The 17,618-nt window shown below is 40.3% G+C and overlaps 1 protein-coding gene across 1 annotated transcript; it reads right to left on the reverse strand.

The window, feature by feature from the left end:
* Nucleotides 1-1,026: 1,026 nt before the first annotated feature.
* On the reverse strand, nt 1,027-16,384 carry arvcfa (ARVCF delta catenin family member a). Its single transcript, XM_034896744.1, has 16 exons — nt 15,964-16,384; nt 12,272-12,448; nt 10,808-11,424; nt 8,618-9,096; nt 8,347-8,530; nt 8,133-8,250; nt 7,657-7,819; nt 6,727-6,744; nt 6,517-6,588; nt 5,502-5,629; nt 4,539-4,689; nt 4,266-4,458; nt 3,758-3,869; nt 3,267-3,354; nt 2,208-2,284; nt 1,027-1,983 (listed from the first exon to the last, which is right to left on the reverse strand). Exons 1-16 carry the CDS (start codon nt 15,982-15,984, stop codon nt 1,891-1,893), a joined length of 2,691 nt encoding a protein of 896 aa, XP_034752635.1. The 5' UTR covers nt 15,985-16,384; the 3' UTR covers nt 1,027-1,890.
* Between the last annotated feature and the right edge of the window lie 1,234 nt (nt 16,385-17,618).

Below are 17,618 nucleotides of genomic sequence, written 5' to 3' on the forward strand. Positions count from 1 at the left end.
AAAGTTTCAAAGCATATTTTTATCCTACATATCCTCATCCTACATGCAACATGTACAGTTCGAATTGGGCATACATACTGAGGGTAGAAAAAGTAACCTAAACACTACAGCAATGTCTGCCATAGAGTTAGGCCATATTATAGTGGGTTGCAAGCCAAATAACTGGCTTGCAACCCTCTTAAAGTTCTACATATTCTTGTTTTTTAGTTTCAACAGTTTAATGTGTTTTCCAGACTGTTCCCATTGAATAACTAAATAAATTGATTTTTCTTTTTTTGCCAATGCACCTGCACTTTGACACAGTTTATGGCCTCTTTGGAGCTCTGTTGTGAGGTGAGAGGTTTGATAAACTGCATATCACTTGAGTGTTGAGAGTCAGAAACCAACACAATGTAAAGGTATGACTTAATAGGTCAAGTTCACATAGAGCAGTAAGTTTATGCAATAGAAAAATCAAGTTTACATTAGTAGTCTTTACTAAAAATCACCCACCTGGGTCTCGGTCATGGTGCAACAACAATTGAAGCTAAACGTGAACACTAAATCAACCATACCAAACCAGATAACATAAATGCGCACCCAAAACATTACTAGAACATTAGTAAAACACACTTTAACATGGACAGAAACCGATCAGAAAACATATTATTTTCCTATGAGCCTTTGCACACGTCAGTGCAGAACAGTTCAAATGACCCCGCCCATCCAATGCAGAAACTTAACATCCTCAATTATCTCTGATTCATATAATCAGTATATTATTGCAAACAATAAATGTGATTTACCAATGAGTATGACTTTTAACAAAACCAAACTAAATCTGGGTTCCTAGTCAATAAGGACAACTAATAAAGATGCCTACTAGGACACTTGCTTCACCAATTAATCTAAGTGTGTTCAGAACACATAAAAGTGGAGTTGTTTAACTGGCCAGTAAGTGCTGTTTAATGTAACAAGGACTCACTGGTCAAACAGAAGAGGGTATAAAATTCAGTCTGTAATACAAAAAGAAAATACAAAGAAAAATGAGAAATTGTGCACATCATTTATTTTTATTTTTCATTCAACATCGCAATGCAAAAAGAACCACTGCAAAGCAGAGTCGTATAGAATGTAGGATCACTTACCGGTATTAGCTAATGCACATCAATAACCTTTAATTAATAACATGGGTATTACAATAAATATTACAATATAAATACCTTCATTTAGAATATTAACAGTCCTTTGTTACACATTTACAATACCATTTTGCCTATCATGAAACAAATGGAATAGAGAGGATTCTCTAATGACCGCACAGTCTAGTCTGATGGCAAATTTTGTCAAGAATGAACTGAATTCCAAATTATTTGGATGTTTTTGATGAATAGGCCGATGATAGCCCAAATCCTAATTATCTCAAATACTGACCAAAAAATTTTAGAAAATGATTTTATATCAGAATCTTCTACAGCCCAGAACCCATAGGGATGGACAGCAATATAATAGAATAGACTTTAGGCCTTAAGCTTGGCAAACTACAAGTATTATAAATGTTATCATACTTGTGTACTATGTAGCAATAAAATTCTAATTTTACATGTCATATATTCTTTGGAGTCACCACAGTTTGCATATATAGGCTATTTCAGATGTCATACATAATCCATAATGAGTTTCAGACATACATGTCATCTTGAATGACAAAATCTATTAAATCTTTTGCCAAATAACCTCCATAATAATTACATGTAAATGTTTGGCACACTATTTCCTGTAGAAAGGGAATTTATTTTTAACTAAACATGTTTCTCTGTACAAGAATGAGCAAATGGCACAAACCCATATTTTACCTATGTAAAGTGTCTCTACAGGATTCAACTGGTTTGACTGGCTGTGTTGTCATGTTTACACCCAGGAGTCCAGTGGTGGAGGTTTGTTATCCATGAGGCCCACTGCAGGCCTGCCAGCTCTGATGAAGTGTTTTCTCTCACTTATGGCCTGGATAAAAAAATAAAAAAAATGCAGACAGTGTTAGTCAATTTGCATGAAAAAAAACACTGACAGTTACCAACGCAAGTCAAGAAAGGGATCATTTTAAACAAATTTCTGTATGAATTCTGTAAAACAATGGATACAATTCCTGCTTATCCTCCATACCAGGGATAGGTCATGAAGTCCGTAAACGATGTAAACACATTCAGTACATTGAAATGCCAGATTACCTGGAGAGTGTCTCTTTCCACAACAGGCCCTTTTCCATCCCCAACTCTGTCGTTTGGCTCTATACTGGAATATACATCTGCAATGGACATTACAATTACACAGGCAGTACAAAATATGGCAAAGGTGTGGCAAAGATGACTCCTACACATGTGGAGATCAGTTTAGGGAAACATTTGTCAACCTGTAAAAAGCCTGCTCTTGGAATCCAAATTCAATCATTTTTAGAATATAATCATAATCTCTTAATAATTTTTAGTTTTTATAATAAAACGGTTCAAATTAAGAACCCAAGGAGCTTGGCTAACAGTAATGCTAGCTAACATTAACACTATCAGTACGTAGTAAAGCTGCATGCTACGGGGTGTGACTTATCCCTCATTTTACTCAATAAGGCCTGGATGTGGCTCAATTCTAGACTGTTGTGTAACTAAGGTCTATCTGATCATTTCACTCCAACCACCAATTTCTGAAACATTTCAAAGAAAAACAATGAAATAAAAAAACATGCTATTCATTTTACTGCTGTCTACAGAAGCCTATACACGCTACAACAACAGTTATTCAACAACAGGCCAGTCCTCACATTGGAGAAGCTATTTATTTAGAGAAACAGGCAATGCAAATAAATAATTAGTTTAAAGTAGTTCATAGTTCAAAGGGTGTTTATGTTCAGAATTCATAAAGAAGAACTGAAAATCCCTGTTTTTGTGCAAAGCTAGAGGTCGCTCATGATGTGGGAAAGCTGGTGTCCTTTTGGTATGTTAAAATTAAATGTGACTGGTGATGCGTGAATGTGCCCTGCCTCTGGGAGACCCTGTTCAGGCTAATAAGCCAAGTCTCTGCACTGATAACCTTGGCAGCACATCATTGGTTTAAGGCTATGTTTTAGAAGAATATGGTCTGGGACTGGAAATGCCCATGTATTTGTCCCTGACATGACAAGAACCTCAGTATGTATTATATGAGCTTTTCGTAATCGAGCCAGAGGACACTGTTTTTAATTTAGATGATGGTTAAATAGAATTTCGCTGAGAGAATGCATGCAACGATTTGCTGACCTTGGTTTTTGTCCATGAGAGGCAAGGTGATGTCATCGCTGCCTTGCTTTCCACTCTTGGATTTTTTAGTCACTCCAGTAGTTGTTGGCTTTGAAAGACAAAAAAGGATAACATTACTGTATGACAACAAGAATTTCAGGCTTTCCTGTAATTTCATGAAAAAGGGTATTACATTGGTTTTGTTAAAAATATCTTGTACTGAGTGTTGGACAGTAACACACCTTGTATTTTTCTTCATGTTTTAAATGCAACGTGATAAAGGGCCCTCCGTGGCCTACAGCCTACTGTGCACAAGATTCTTTGGGTTCAGATCAAGACCAAATCTAACTTTCCCTACTTTTAATTTTATATGGCAAAAGACAGATTTCACAGTTGAACGTTTGTTTGTATTTTCATTACGCATTCTTAACAAATGTTATTTCTTGACTCACACTACCAGGTGTAAATTGGTTTGTAAGGTCATGCCACGTTTAGGAAATAGAAACAAATACCTTAAAGTGGCTCTTGTTCCAACCGGCCTTGTTCAGAGCGTTTCGCAGTTCCTTGTAGGCCCATATTGTCTGGAGCACGTGGGAAGCAGCCTTGGTCTCCCGTGCTGATTGGCTGACAACAAATCATTAGATACTATTTTAAACCACAGAGGACAGCCCTGAGACAATACTGTCCAGATGATTAAAATCCATATCTGATTGCCCAAGGATTTGATGCCTACAATATCATGAGCTGTTGCATCGATGCTGTGCTGAAGTGCAAACAGATATTAAGCAGTTGCAGTAACAAATATTATCGTACCAATCCAGTGTCTTCGTTCTCTTTTTAAATCTAATTTTGAAAAAAGGACAATATCTTAAACTTTGACTTTGGATTTCTGTTTAGCAAGCTGTACATTTAATGTTTGATCAACATTGTATTGTATCGTTTGGTTTGGAATGCAGTAGATATTTAGAAACTTGTGTAAAGGTTTGAAATTCATAATTTAGTTTAAAGACATTAAAGTACCTTGACCTGTTGATGGCCACCAGTTTCTGCACAGCATGACCCTGTATGAGTGCCCGGGCGTTCTCTGGGCTATCCGTGATGATCTCATGGATGGTGTTCAGAACAGACACCACCGTATCCCCTTCAAGATTCTTTGCTGGGTGCTGCTGCCCACATGGCAGATTACCGACAAGGTCCCTCAGAGCATAATTCCCTGTAATGACAGAGAGATAACATGACAAAGTTAGTGTGCAAGTGTAGATTCGCGAATGCAGATGAGTCACAAGCCTGTACCTATTAGGTCTTTATTCCTTCTATCCATCGCCAGATTGCGGAGAGCAATAGCCACAGCTCGCACCACTTTGTCCACATCTGAGCGCAGCAGCTCCACCAGAATAGGCAGCCCTTTCTCTTTTCTTACTGTGGCACGGATGTAGCTAGACCACTACAAGAGCAAACACAAAATACAGCTGAGTTATGTCTGGGAGTATCTGGGAGTTTATTTTTTCTTTATGTCTTAACTACCCACTCATTGCTTTACCTTTACAAAATAACTCAAGTGCACTAAGAACATACCAAGATCAAGTTCTGCTACTTGATTTCAAAAATCCCTTTAACGTGAGCGTGGCCTCAGTGTTGAGGTTAAATTATAGTGACATTCATGGTGCAGTATATCTTGGCAAAGCACATTATTTGACAGCCCTATGGATCCACTTGGGGCACATAGCAGTAAAAGTGAAATTTGGGCATAAAGGGCGGTGACAAAGTCAATCTAGAGAGAGGATGAATTAAGATGATTAATCCCACATCTCCCTCCTTCTGCACACTTTAACATTGATCCAGCATCAGAAATACAACCAAACCAGCCCAGAAAAAAACTACCATGGAGGTCCCCATGTGAGGGCCTGGGGAGGTCGTCTTGTTTGACCCTGTACAGTGCAGACTGACTTAGAAGGCTAATGTATCTACACAATATTTACAGTACACTTCATGTTAAGTCTCTCCATAAGCTGAGAGGAGAGAGAGATAGTGATGATGTCATGTGGAAACAAATCCTGGATCTGCCCCAAACACATGTATATGGACACTATACAGCCGTCATGGCAATCTTACTTCAATAGAGCCTGAGCTTATAGCCTGAACTACATCAATTTAAAGTCTCATTTCAAGACTCAAAGAGAACAATTTTATGTTTGGGATACACGCCACAATCACAACCCAGTGATGAGTGTAAAAAAAACTACTCCATCTACTCACAGCCCAGTGTCCCGCAGCAAGGTTCTGCAGTGCCCCTGCAGCTGCCTCCAGGGTGTTGTGGTTGTGACTGCAGGTGAGAAGAGAAAGGTAGAGCCTCACCACCTCTGGCTGGTACAACAGCTCCAAGCCTTTAACAAACAAAAAGGCAGAGAAAGTCAAGGAAGATGTTCAAGCAGTGGCAAAGTGCCTGCATGACCATCAGCGGCTAAAGACTTCAATGATCAGTGTTAGTATTAATTACAAATATATCAACTTTGGTTCACAATTTCTTCTATCTAGGTTAGTTTAGGTCAATACATAGGCTGGTTATTGAGGAATTAAATGAATCCCACATGAGAAAATTACAACTTCTTCAGACTTCTGCAGAGTTTTTTTGTAGAGAGCCAGTGCCAGCTGCTAGACAGCTTACAAGTAGTTTAAAGCTGACCCCGGACCCAAACATGCTTGTAACACTTATTTGCATTCACTGGCTGGAGTGTTGGAGGCATGAGCTTAGCTCTGATTTGTTGAACAGCAGCCAGAACCAAATATGTGATATTCAGCCCTACAGTTGTAAAAGGTGCCCATAGTTTCCATGTACAGAATGAAGAAGGCTAATAACAAAAGGTAAAATAGTTTAGCCGTAGTAAATAAAGATCTATCAGGGTCAGGCAGTATCTTGAGCAAACTCCAGGGCCCGCCAGAGGAAATGCTCCTCCTCTAGATGTTGCCAGATAAAATTGGCTTTCAGCTGGAGGGTCATTTTGTTTTAGTAATGAAGCTCTCCTCAAGTGATGCAGGTGCTGGAGTGCAGTTATGTATTTAAATGAATTTTCTTCCAGGCCATGCCAACGCCATACAAACAATGCAAATTACCTAACACAGAAAGCAGGTACTGATGGAAGGTCTGCATGTTATCCTATTATTAGTTAGCCTAATGTATAGGCTACCTAATTCCTAATGTCACTGTGAATCATACCACAATCAGAAATATAACTCATGCAAAGTTACCATTTAATCATTTATATATGTATACCTTTCATTTGTTCTGTGCGTTTTGGTAAATCCAATGTACCGTATTTCCTGTCCATTAGTCCATTTTTCCAACCTGTACATCACAGACACATACATGCACACACACAGTTTTCATCAAATCAGTAGACATTCAGATGATGTCAAATTCAGTGTGGTATTAAATCATAATATTACTGCCATGAAAATATTCAGCAGTAACAAGCAGACTGACCTTGATTGAACCACTCCTCTGATGAATATGGTTTTTAAGGAAAAAGAAGAACAATGTTAAAGATTAGATTATACAGCAGCAGAAAACACAGAGCTGCTCCATGTGGTGAGACAATAGGGGAACTGACGGTATCAGGTAGATGTTTGGCTCAGAGAGGCATTTGTCAATTTTGTGCAATTAGCTGAAAGGTTAGCAGTGGTGAAAAACAATAAAACTTTAAATCACAATTAACTCTAACCCTATTCTTTCTCCATTGGGCTGTGTTCTGTAGCACAAACTGCTGTAGCCTATTAGTTACCATTCCTCAGCTGTGATTGTAATTGCTGCTTATGTGGTTTATGTAGCATCACTACCAAAGATTTTGCACAGTGCAAAACCTCCTCCTCGGTTGCATGGTGTCAAATCACATAACTGATGAAACAATACAAGTATAAAGCAGTTTTTAAAATTTTGGAACCTGGCACACCTCCGGCAGAACAAAATATATCATCAGCTACTGCATATGCAGGGATATGAAATATTCAGGCTCTAATTGGCATAAAAAAGGGCAAGAAACATGAAACCAATGCCCAAAGCAAAGTATACTAAGAAAACGGATTTTATTGAAAACTAAAATGTTTATATGGAGAGTTATGGGAGGAGAGGAAGACTAGAACGCAACAAACTTTAAAACTCTCTGAAAATGCTTTCACAATCAGACATCTCAAACCTTTAATAGAGCATATTAAAGTTTTAATATGGGGGTCAATCTTTGTCCTCTGTATCTTGAAAAACACATGTGGGTTTTGATTTGTCAGTAAGCAAATGAATCAACCTGAGAAACTGAATTATAGTTGAAAAAAAAAATGTATTCAATCAAAGCAACCCAAACTGAAATAATTCAATCTGTATTGATTATTGTGATGTTATCGACTGTGATGGCCTCCCAACCTTTGGGTCGTTTCCCCCCAAAACAGTCAGGCTCATTCTTCTTTTTCTGGTGCCCCACTGATCTCAGATTGGCATGGGGTTCCTGAAATCGCTCTGTTCCTGGTATCTCTTTGTGAACATGATAGGATAGGTTTCGCAGTATGCACACGCAGTTCTCCACTGACTGAATGGAGGATAACGACAGAAGATTTCAATCAGAAGTCATATGGCAGTAGGAGTCATGCAAGTGTTTACACTGACTTTTCAGAATAAAATGTAGGCCTATCGATGATTTTTATTTGTCAAAATTCAGAAATTGTGAGTAATGTCAGACTTTGGAGAACCATACTGTAATTTGATTACTTTGGTGACTTGAATTTATTATCTGTGGTGCTCATAGTCTTAATTAGCTTTGTTTAACTCATTTGGCAATCAAAACATTATGCACTAAAGCTTAAACTCTCTACGTTTAAACAATTGTGATGACTTCAGCATACCTTATTATCAGTGTCCTTGTTGACAACTGCTGACTGAAGGGCATGAAGGAGAGCGTCTACCAGCCCCTCACACTCCCTCAACCTCTGTCGAGCGTCCGCCCCATCTGAGCTGACGTTCCTGCAGAAACAACTTTGTTAGCAACGCTGCGGGAACCCGGCCCATGACAAGTCAGCTTTTGGTTGCCATTTGTTCCATGACAGAAGCAAAGCTTACCGCAGACATCCAGAAGTGTTCTTGAAAACTGTGGTCCAGTCAACACTTTGCAGTTTGGAGGGGTCAGCTGAATCTCTCCTCCAGCCCGAGTGTGGGATGATGATCTCATCAGTGAGTGTTTGAAGCGCGTTGTTGATTACCATCATCTTCAGTGGCTCATGGGAGGATAGGTTCCACAGAGTGCCTGCAAAGGAAACATTACAAATGCTGTAGAGATGAAATTAAGGATTGCTTGTTATGGCAGCAGGAAGAGTGAGGGATTGAGCTGTACCTGTGACTAACTCTTTGACCTCCATGCTGCTAGACTTCCTCATTAGTCTGACTAAAGCTTGGATGCCATCACAGTTCTTGATGGCCATTTTGTTATTGTGGTCTTTTCCATAGGATATGTTGCGCAAAGCACCACAGGCCTTGCGGTGGACCTCAGGTTTCGGGTGGTCCAGCAATTCTACCAAAATCGGCACCCCGTTAAGCTGGCGGACCTCCTGCTTGATGCGTTCATTCTCATAACACAGGTGCTGCAGATAGGCGGCAGCATTGGACTTGACTGGGTCCATTGGGTGGCTGAGCATCGAGATCACCTCATGCAGGTTGGGGTCTCTCCAGCGCGGGTCTCTGCGGATGCTGTCCAGGCTGACCATGCTGCTGCGTTTGTGGGGGAACTGCAGGGTCTGTGCTCGGCACATGGCCTGGAAGAAAGGATTCAGGTTCCCCTCCAGCTGGGCCATAAAAGCGTCATCATATCCACCTCTGAAGTGACAGAGACAATCATGCATGCATAAAGGGATCAGGACTACAAACACAACCACTACTCTTAAAATGTTAAGATTTGAGTGTTACTCAACATTTTGTGGGATACATTAATTTGCAGCAATCTTTCTGAGAGCAGACAATTAGCTTAGCTTAACATAGGGGCTGGAAACAAGGGGTAAATTCTAGCATGGCTATATTCAAAGGTTCAGAAATGCCATTACCTCTTAAGCTCACTAATTGATATTTAATTTTTTGTTTGTTTAATAGGTATAACAAAAGTTGGAGCTTCATGGAGGGTAGCATATGCTGCACTAATTCTTGGCATGAAAGTGACATCCTGGAGTTGCCCAACAGTTACAAAAACGCTCCAGACGGATACCTTTGTTAGACATGGCCAGGCTAGCAGTTTTCCTCTGCTTCCAGTCTTAATGCCAAGCTAACCATGTCCTGGTTGTAGCCTTATATTTAAAAGACAAATAGGAAAGTGGTATTGATCTTAACATCTAATATTCAGCAAGACGGTGAACAAGTGTACTTCCCAAAATTTCAAAAACTATTCCTTTCTATTGTAAATTGTATGCATATTCAACAGGTTGAGTAAAACAGGTGGATTGGGGACTGGGCTTCAGGGAGTTTAACAGCATAAGTGAGTTGCTTGTGTCTTTTTAGAACACCTCTGTCACTTTATATTGGATAAGGAAAAGCTTCTGGCAGGCCATAACAGGTGAAACCTCCTTATTTATAGACTTTGCAGCAGGCTGCCATTCCTGATTGATACCAGCTGCTACTTAACTGCTGTCCATAGGCTTTCTATTGTGCAGGCTGACTCGTAGGACCAAGATAGAGGTGACAATGGGGTGTCTGTGCAGCTACAAAGATTGAAATATAATTTTCACAGTAGGACCGCTGTGATAAGGTTAGCCTTAGTTAGAGGGTTGATTTGTACTGTTTTTCTACTGCTGCCTTATTGTGTCAGTTTATAGGACTGTAAACAACCTTTCTCGCTTTCTTTAAATTTTTCTTCTTTCATATGTGACTTCTGAATCTCTGTCCACAGTTCAGATTTGAGAACATATTTTTAAACAAAATGGCAAGTCAGTTGGTTTATTGGGCAAAATGTGGACCACACATGGAAAAACATTTTTGTTTAGATTTTTTTTTTGCAACGTAATGTTTCATAGATTTGACGTCTTTTAATTCAAAGCTTTAAAAACCATATCATCTGAATTGACGGAATGAAATTCATGAAATCCAGTCTGTAAGCACAGAGGTGCACCATAGAGTTAAATAGCTTGGTGTCAAGGCTTTTGGTCACATTTACTTATAACATTTGTTGCAACAGTGATAAAAAAAATGTAGCCGCTGTAAGGTTACTTATGCTATTAATGTCAAAGGTAAATTGGCATTCTATTGGCTCTCTGGTAGCCTTTGTTGAAGGTGTTCCCATCATCAGGGATTTTATTGATATTTTGAGCAAAAAAAAAACATTTAATGGGATGAAAGGTTGACATTTAATAAACAGACAAAACAACACACACATTTACAGATTTTCCCACAGCCCTTTTAAAGTGGCTAAATACATGTGGGGACTGATCTATATTTGACCCTAGATCTAGGTACCATGGAAACCACAAACATACTTGAAACCCATTTACATAGTCTCCCCTAAAGGATCAATCAAGTTTCATCTAATGTACCATCTTCTTACCTGGTTCTCGAGGGCTCCCTGAGGAGCTCCATAGTGGTGATTGGCCTGAACTGGTGGATTCCCCCCAATGTTGGGTAACTGGCAGCTGGATGGTCAGTCTTCATGTCCAGAGGGTTGTCTCCCCGTTCACTGAGGCCATCCTCCTCTGTCTGGCCACTCAGGACTGATGGAGCATAGCTGTCCCTGAGGAAGGGTAAGGTGTAGTGAGGCCCGGGCTGGAAGTTCTTGGCAGGCCAGTAGCCGTGGAGGGTGGCACGGGACAAGCTTCCATACCCTGCACACAAGTCACCCCCAATGCCTCTGTAGCTGTCAGGGAGGGTGTGCACTCGGCTCTGCCTGTCTGGGTTCACTGGCTGAGGCTCCTCAGACTGTTGTACTACCTGAGGTTGTGGGGGTGCTGTGGTTGAGTTGCTGGTTGACGTGGTTGGTGTAACAGACTCAATGGGTTTACTGTTTGCTTCAGGAATAGGTTGCTTAATAGCGGTGTTATCTTGGTCCTCTGTAGTCGATGTGAGATCAGGTGTGTTTGGTGTCCGGAAGTTCTCCTGCTGTGTCTCTGAGGACTTGTGGGTCTCACTGGGGGCCTGTTCGCCCTCTTGTTCCACGGCCTTGGACTCCTACATGGATGCACCACAACTATTAATCGCTTCAAAAATCTAATAGGAACCTCTGTTAGTCTTGGAAATCCTATTTATCTAAGGGTTCCTCTCTCCAATTAAATGCCACCAAAATGGTATGTTTACAGTCATTGCAGAAACTAACTTCTTAACTTACTGAATGGACAAAACATGTTTCTGTTACATGCAGTGTGGGTTTGTTTATCATTTAACCTATACAGCCCACCCCAGCTCATTTCTCACAGAAATGATCAATCATCATCATGTCAGAATTTCCTTGGCTTTTTGAGCCACCAGCAAGTAATTAATTGTCCTTTCCTGCCAAACAATAATGAATTACTCATGTTGAAAATTAGTTTAGATTGGACTCTGATGAAACAACTTGAGGTCCAACAACTGTTTAGATGCTGGGTAAATTGCAGGAAATTTAATTGTCTGGTTTAGTAAACTGAATTTGGTTTTGACTCTTTCTTAGTGGAGTGTGAGCAAAATTATTTTAAGCACAATTGCGATCAGTGTCGTGGTATTTTTTCCTCATAGGTAAAAATATTTCTCTGCCTGTAATGTAACTGTGACACCCTGTCTGTGCTGTCTGTGACCAGAAACATACGGTATTGCTTATAGTGTGTATTGTGTTGGGAATCTGGGAATTTCTCTTTAAAACATTCAAAGAAAAAACATCTATGCCATAATTAGTCATGTGTTCACAAGTTTAAATATATCTATCATCCTGGCATCCTGGAAAGTTATGTTTAGTGGCCTTTAAACTTCATTGACTTAAACACTGTTATAACAAACTGCAGGAATTCAGTGGTGACAAAGTTTGAACAAACATAAAATCATGCACCTCAGTGTCTGTCTGATGCGGGGTGTCGGTCTCTGTGGAGCTCTCATTGGTCGAGGTCATCAAAGATGCAATGGAGGTGGGCGTGTCCAGGTCGTCACTGGCGGTTGGGTTATCCAGAGTTGCCTCTTTAGCCTCCTGAGACAAAGATAGTGGAGGAGGCCCCTCCGAACTCTGCTCCTGAAGCACACAAATAGAAATGAGTAGGGCAATGATGCTGAGCAGCATCATTTGTGTGTTGCATATACATTATGTTTACATTATACACAACAGGGTAATGATTACAGGGTAGACAGCACCATGAAAGCATACCATGTCATTAAAGCTGTCTGCAGGATAAAGGAGCTAATGTTGATGAAGGGTTGTGAGCAAAGTCAGTGTTGAGAACTCATTTCCAGTGTTGAGAACTCATTATCCTATAATTTATATAATTTAAAACACAATCTGCTGAATTCACGCTGTAAAATGCCAATATGCACACTTATTTTTGTGTTAGACTAATATACTGTATGTCTGGAAATTCAGAGACAATTTCTCTGTGTTTAAGCTATTTGATGAGCTGTAATCTAATGACTAATCTGACTGTAGGACAACTGTACCCAAGCTGGTGCAGAGCCAGGGATCATGTGTACACAGAAATACACACAGATGTGTGTGAAGGATGAGTAATGCAATTTAACACATATTTAATTGTGGTTGTAGGGTTTCTCCAGTGTCATATCCTTATGTGCAGACTTGGATGCACAATATATCAGTTAGCCACTACCACTCTACCACGTTATCATTTATTCAAATAATGTTATTAGGAGAACATAAGGAAGAAAGTATTCCTAATATATCAGCATGAATGATTGGTTTGTTAAAACAACTTTCTGACTCAAATTCTGTTTGAATTTTCACTGGCCAGTTTTAAATTGATAGAGTTAGTTTTTTAAAAGCTTTGTAATGATTTCAGGGAGCAGGTTTACTTTTGATATGTACAGATACTGACATACAGGGAGGATTTCACATATCAGACTGCTGTATAAAAAAAACAAGGAGAAGAAACAAAATGTAGACACAAACAGGGTTTGATAATGAATCACAACGGGATAAAGTCGTGTTTTTCTGAAGTGTAAATCTACACCAGGCTCCCCAGTTTAGTTTAGTGCAGTTACAGTTTAGTAACTGAACGGGTGGGAACATCATACATGATGAAACAATACAAGCAACATCTGTATCATTATCTGTTTTGGCCAAAATATCCAAGAGCAGACCTTTGCAAAGACTGGTAATTTTATAGACATCTTTTTATGCTTCAATCCCTCTAAACAGATGTTGACGTTCCCCATTGCAGAATAACCACTTGACAAAACACAGCAAGATTGTGATGGGACTGGATGTGAGCATTACATTATTTTAGTGCGAGACCTGATTTACCACAACTGACACTTGAATCAATAACCCAGCTGCTCCTCTAGTACAACATGTTGATATTTCTCTAAACTCCACTTGTGTATTTCAAGTATAGAACTTGAATTCTCTTTTTCTTTTCAACAAAATGGGTTTCATCAACCAGAGTGGATTAATTATTCAGTATCTTGGTCTGAGAAAGAACTGGAGGCAGTGTTTGACTGTAAACACATTTTTTGGTGATTTTCAAAAAAAACCTGAAAACTTCACATTCATTTGTGTCTACAAAAATTTGCTTCGCTGCTCTGATGATCTCAATCAATATCCAATACGCCTTTTTCACACTTGACCCATCAAAACATTAATGAGTATAATTAAAGGGTTCTATTGTGGAGAAAATCAATTCCACTGCATCGTTAATAACCCATTTTACGGTTTGAATTGCGTATCCAATCTCTAAAATCAATTTTCGTTTTAAGAACAAATGCACACAATATCCAATACACAATAGACACAATAAGCTGAATGATGCTTAGTTTAAAAAAAATGTAAAAGCTGCTAAATTTCCCCAAACTCTCTTCTTACTGAGGCTGCGGCATTAAACCGAACAAGTGCTGAGAACTCAACTCCCCTGCATTAAATCAGATAGCTGCAGTGAACAGCTGAATGTGGAGTTAGAGGGTTTGATTCGTTTTTCAAACACCTCACCAAACACAAGGGCCCCTCATCCATGTACAAAATGTGTCAGAGGGACGAGAAGTTGAAAGGGGCACACAGCAGATATTAGCAGCAGGGAGATGATCCTGGGTTGAACACTTCTGGGGGAGGCAGATTGGCTACTGTTAGGCAGCACTAAATGAACACCAGGCCAAAAGAAAGACAGGGTACTACTCTCCTCTACAGACAGCTTGATTAAGGATTTGGAGGGCAATAATAGGCTGGACAGGGGCCTATGTGCTGTCCCCATCTGATTCAAGCTCCAGGGAAGGCCCGGCTGCTGTGAGTCAAAGCTCATTTAAATAACTCATTGCACCATCACTAAGTTAGTGTGCTCTCAGAGCCAAATAGGTCGAGATGATGATTCTGAATCTGACTTCAGCTTTAAAAACAAAAACAAAGTGAGGCATATAGATGTTAGGTGCAGCGATGCAGGAGACAGAATGACATGATTAGCATCTTGTTCCTGTCAACTCTGAGTATTGAGGCCAGCTGCAGCCAGATTATTATTTAGGGAGACACAGAGTCTGATCTAATGCAGAGTGAGTTCAGATTTTGGTGACCAGCTCAAGGGCACAATAGGCACAAGCCGTGATTCAAACTGGTCACAGATGCATTTCAGAAAGAACATATTTGAAAAATGAGCACTTTCCATTGCAATTGAATCCGCAGAGCAAAGTCATTCTGTAGTGATCAAACTTAGAATAAATCACAATTAAGAGGCAGTTTGTCTTTATCAAACTGTGAGATAGAAAGTTTAATGCTTCCAGTGGATAATAAAACATGACATCATCCCACCAATGTCAAGAGACGTTAGTCACAACTTTGTCACAACTCATCTCTTCGCCACTATCTGTTGAATCAGTGATGCTCATATTGGTCGCTGTAAATCTACACAATGTCACTGTAGACTGTGAATCAAAATGGCACTGGAATGACCCATGCATTAAAAGATTCCCTTACTTAAGACTTGTTTCCTGGAGAGACATCATTGTCCATTGTGCAAAACATCTTCTTTAGTCACAATTCAAGAAAAGAGAAAATGCTGATTGAAAATGACAGCTCAAAAAAAGGAAAGGAAAGGTGTTCATTCTCAAAGTTTCAATTTGGAGCATCTTTTCACTGAACCTCAACGAGTTAAATGCTGCATGGTCAGATTTAATGTCTCTCTGATACATCATGATAATACACTTAACAGAGTGTGTGCAGAATTTTCCCCTGAAGGGACATCAATTATCTTCATGTAAAAAATGTAATTAAAAATTGTTCCCCATATAAGCTTGCCTATGCATTTGCACACGTGCACACCCATGTACGCGTGCACACACACACACACACACACACACACACATATACACACACACGCGATAAAGATGTTAGCATCATGTCCCCATGCACACAAGGAGACTGCACCGAACAGCAGTGAGAGGCAAGGAGGTGAAGCAATTGATGCCTCCTTCATTCATCATGACAGAGGCAGAATGCAAAGCTGTGGAGGGATACAGTTCTCTGCAGGAAGAAAAAAAACTGATAGGCAAAAAAAAAGGAGGGTACAGAGCAAAAGAGCCATTCCACCACACACTTACCTCTTTCACTTCAGCAGGCATTGCCAAATCTTCTCTGCTTCCCCACAAATGATGAACAAGATGCGTCCCCAAGTGAGACGTCTGTTTCTCTGCCTCTGCTTTTTTTTGCCTGGACTCTCCCTTTGAGCATTTGAGGCAGTTCAAACATGAGCAGCCATCCTTCCTCCCAGCTCTCACTAACACACGTCCTCTCTCTCTCTCTCTCTCTCTCTCTCTCTCTCCCTCACTCTCTCCCTGCCTCTATTTCTCTCACAAACACACACTAGACGCACCATGCACACATTTGCTCAACACAGATGTGCACACACACACACGCGCAATAAATGCTGGGCTCTCTCTCATACTGCACTTCTCCTCTGATCTGTGCTGCAGTTAATGTGTGTGCTATTAGCAAGGTGCTGAATCAACTGTGTGATGCTGAGCCTGTGAATGGCTTAGGTAAGTGCAGAGCCCTGCAATCCCTGTGCTCTCCTCATATTTTCTGACAGCCTTGGTGCACAGGCAGAATACACACATGCAGACACATGGACACACACACACACCATTCCCAGTGGGCTTACAAGCAGAAGCAGCTGGAGCAGCCTGCACTAGTTAGGTCCTGTGTCACCCATGTGCAGCATAATAAAGAGTGAGGAATGGAAAGGTGCATAAACACTGTATGCAGCACCAGAAAGAGAGAGACAGCCCATACTGAACCAGCCTTGTTCTGCAAACTGTACCAAACAAATCAATCCCCTTATCAGCCCTCATGTCTGTCTGCCCACACATCTTCATACAGCACCTACTCAATGCATTGTCATTTGGTGCAAGCATAGAAATAAAACTAAAGGATTTGTGTACAGTAAACAGGGAACTGATAGGCAAGTGCTCCACCTGTTTGTGTTTTTTTAGATGTCATCAACATAAATTTGAAATTACTTATTGTGGTTGTTTCGTGTGAGCTACCGGCTCTTTTCTAGTGCAGCAGGTATTACATCATTTCCAAAAGGAGTCTTAGTGAAGTGGTCTAAAAATAATCACATGAACTGAGACAAAATCACTGCACTAAATACTAAATCATGATGGAAGTCCTTGCTTTCTCAATAAAAAGCAACATTCCAGGACATCTTCCAATTTGCCATCAGACCACTTTCAAAGAGACTGAGCAATAATCCAAATTTCACGAGCAAGGACCATGCCACAACAATGTGTGAGTTAAACATTTAATGACCATTATGAATGTGCAGATAGATGAATAGCTGGGGATGTTGTCCGATGGCTGGTCAGGGAGGATGTATGACTGAGTGGAGGTGACTCAGAATCAGGTTTCGCCCAAACAGTTTACAGACCCCCAAAAGAGTCAGATTATGTAGAAGTGAGTTGTGTGTGGGCTTGACGGAGATCGTTGAGATTGTAGTGAATGTAAACTCGTTCACTCATCATCACGGGTGATGAAATTGCAGATAAACGTGACGTCCAGAGAAGGAAATGTCAGCTGATATGTGGCTTGATGTGCCTTGAAGCAATTCCAGCCAGTTAAGCAGTCTGAGAGAGTGCTGGGGCAAGAATGTTGATGATGGCGTCTTGTGAGGCGTAAGAGAGGTTTCTCAGCGGGTGTGTTAGTTGAAGGTTGTGGCTGAAAACGGTAGCACTGGCGTGGGGTGAATGTCCGATTC

This window comes from Etheostoma cragini, chromosome 16 (genome assembly GCF_013103735.1).
Source record: "Etheostoma cragini isolate CJK2018 chromosome 16, CSU_Ecrag_1.0, whole genome shotgun sequence".
Lineage (NCBI taxonomy): Eukaryota > Metazoa > Chordata > Actinopteri > Perciformes > Percidae > Etheostoma > Etheostoma cragini.

Coding starts and splice junctions, on each gene's coding strand:
- arvcfa (XM_034896744.1), bottom strand. CDS start 15,984: ATGCCTGCTGAAGTGAAAGAG. Junction 12,449..15,963: donor TGCCTGCTGAAGTGAAAGAG/GTAAGTGTGTGG, acceptor TGTGTGCTTCAG/GAGCAGAGTTCGGAGGGGCC. Junction 8,531..8,617: donor GGTCAAAGAGTTAGTCACAG/GTACAGCTCAAT, acceptor TTTCCTTTGCAG/GCACTCTGTGGAACCTATCC.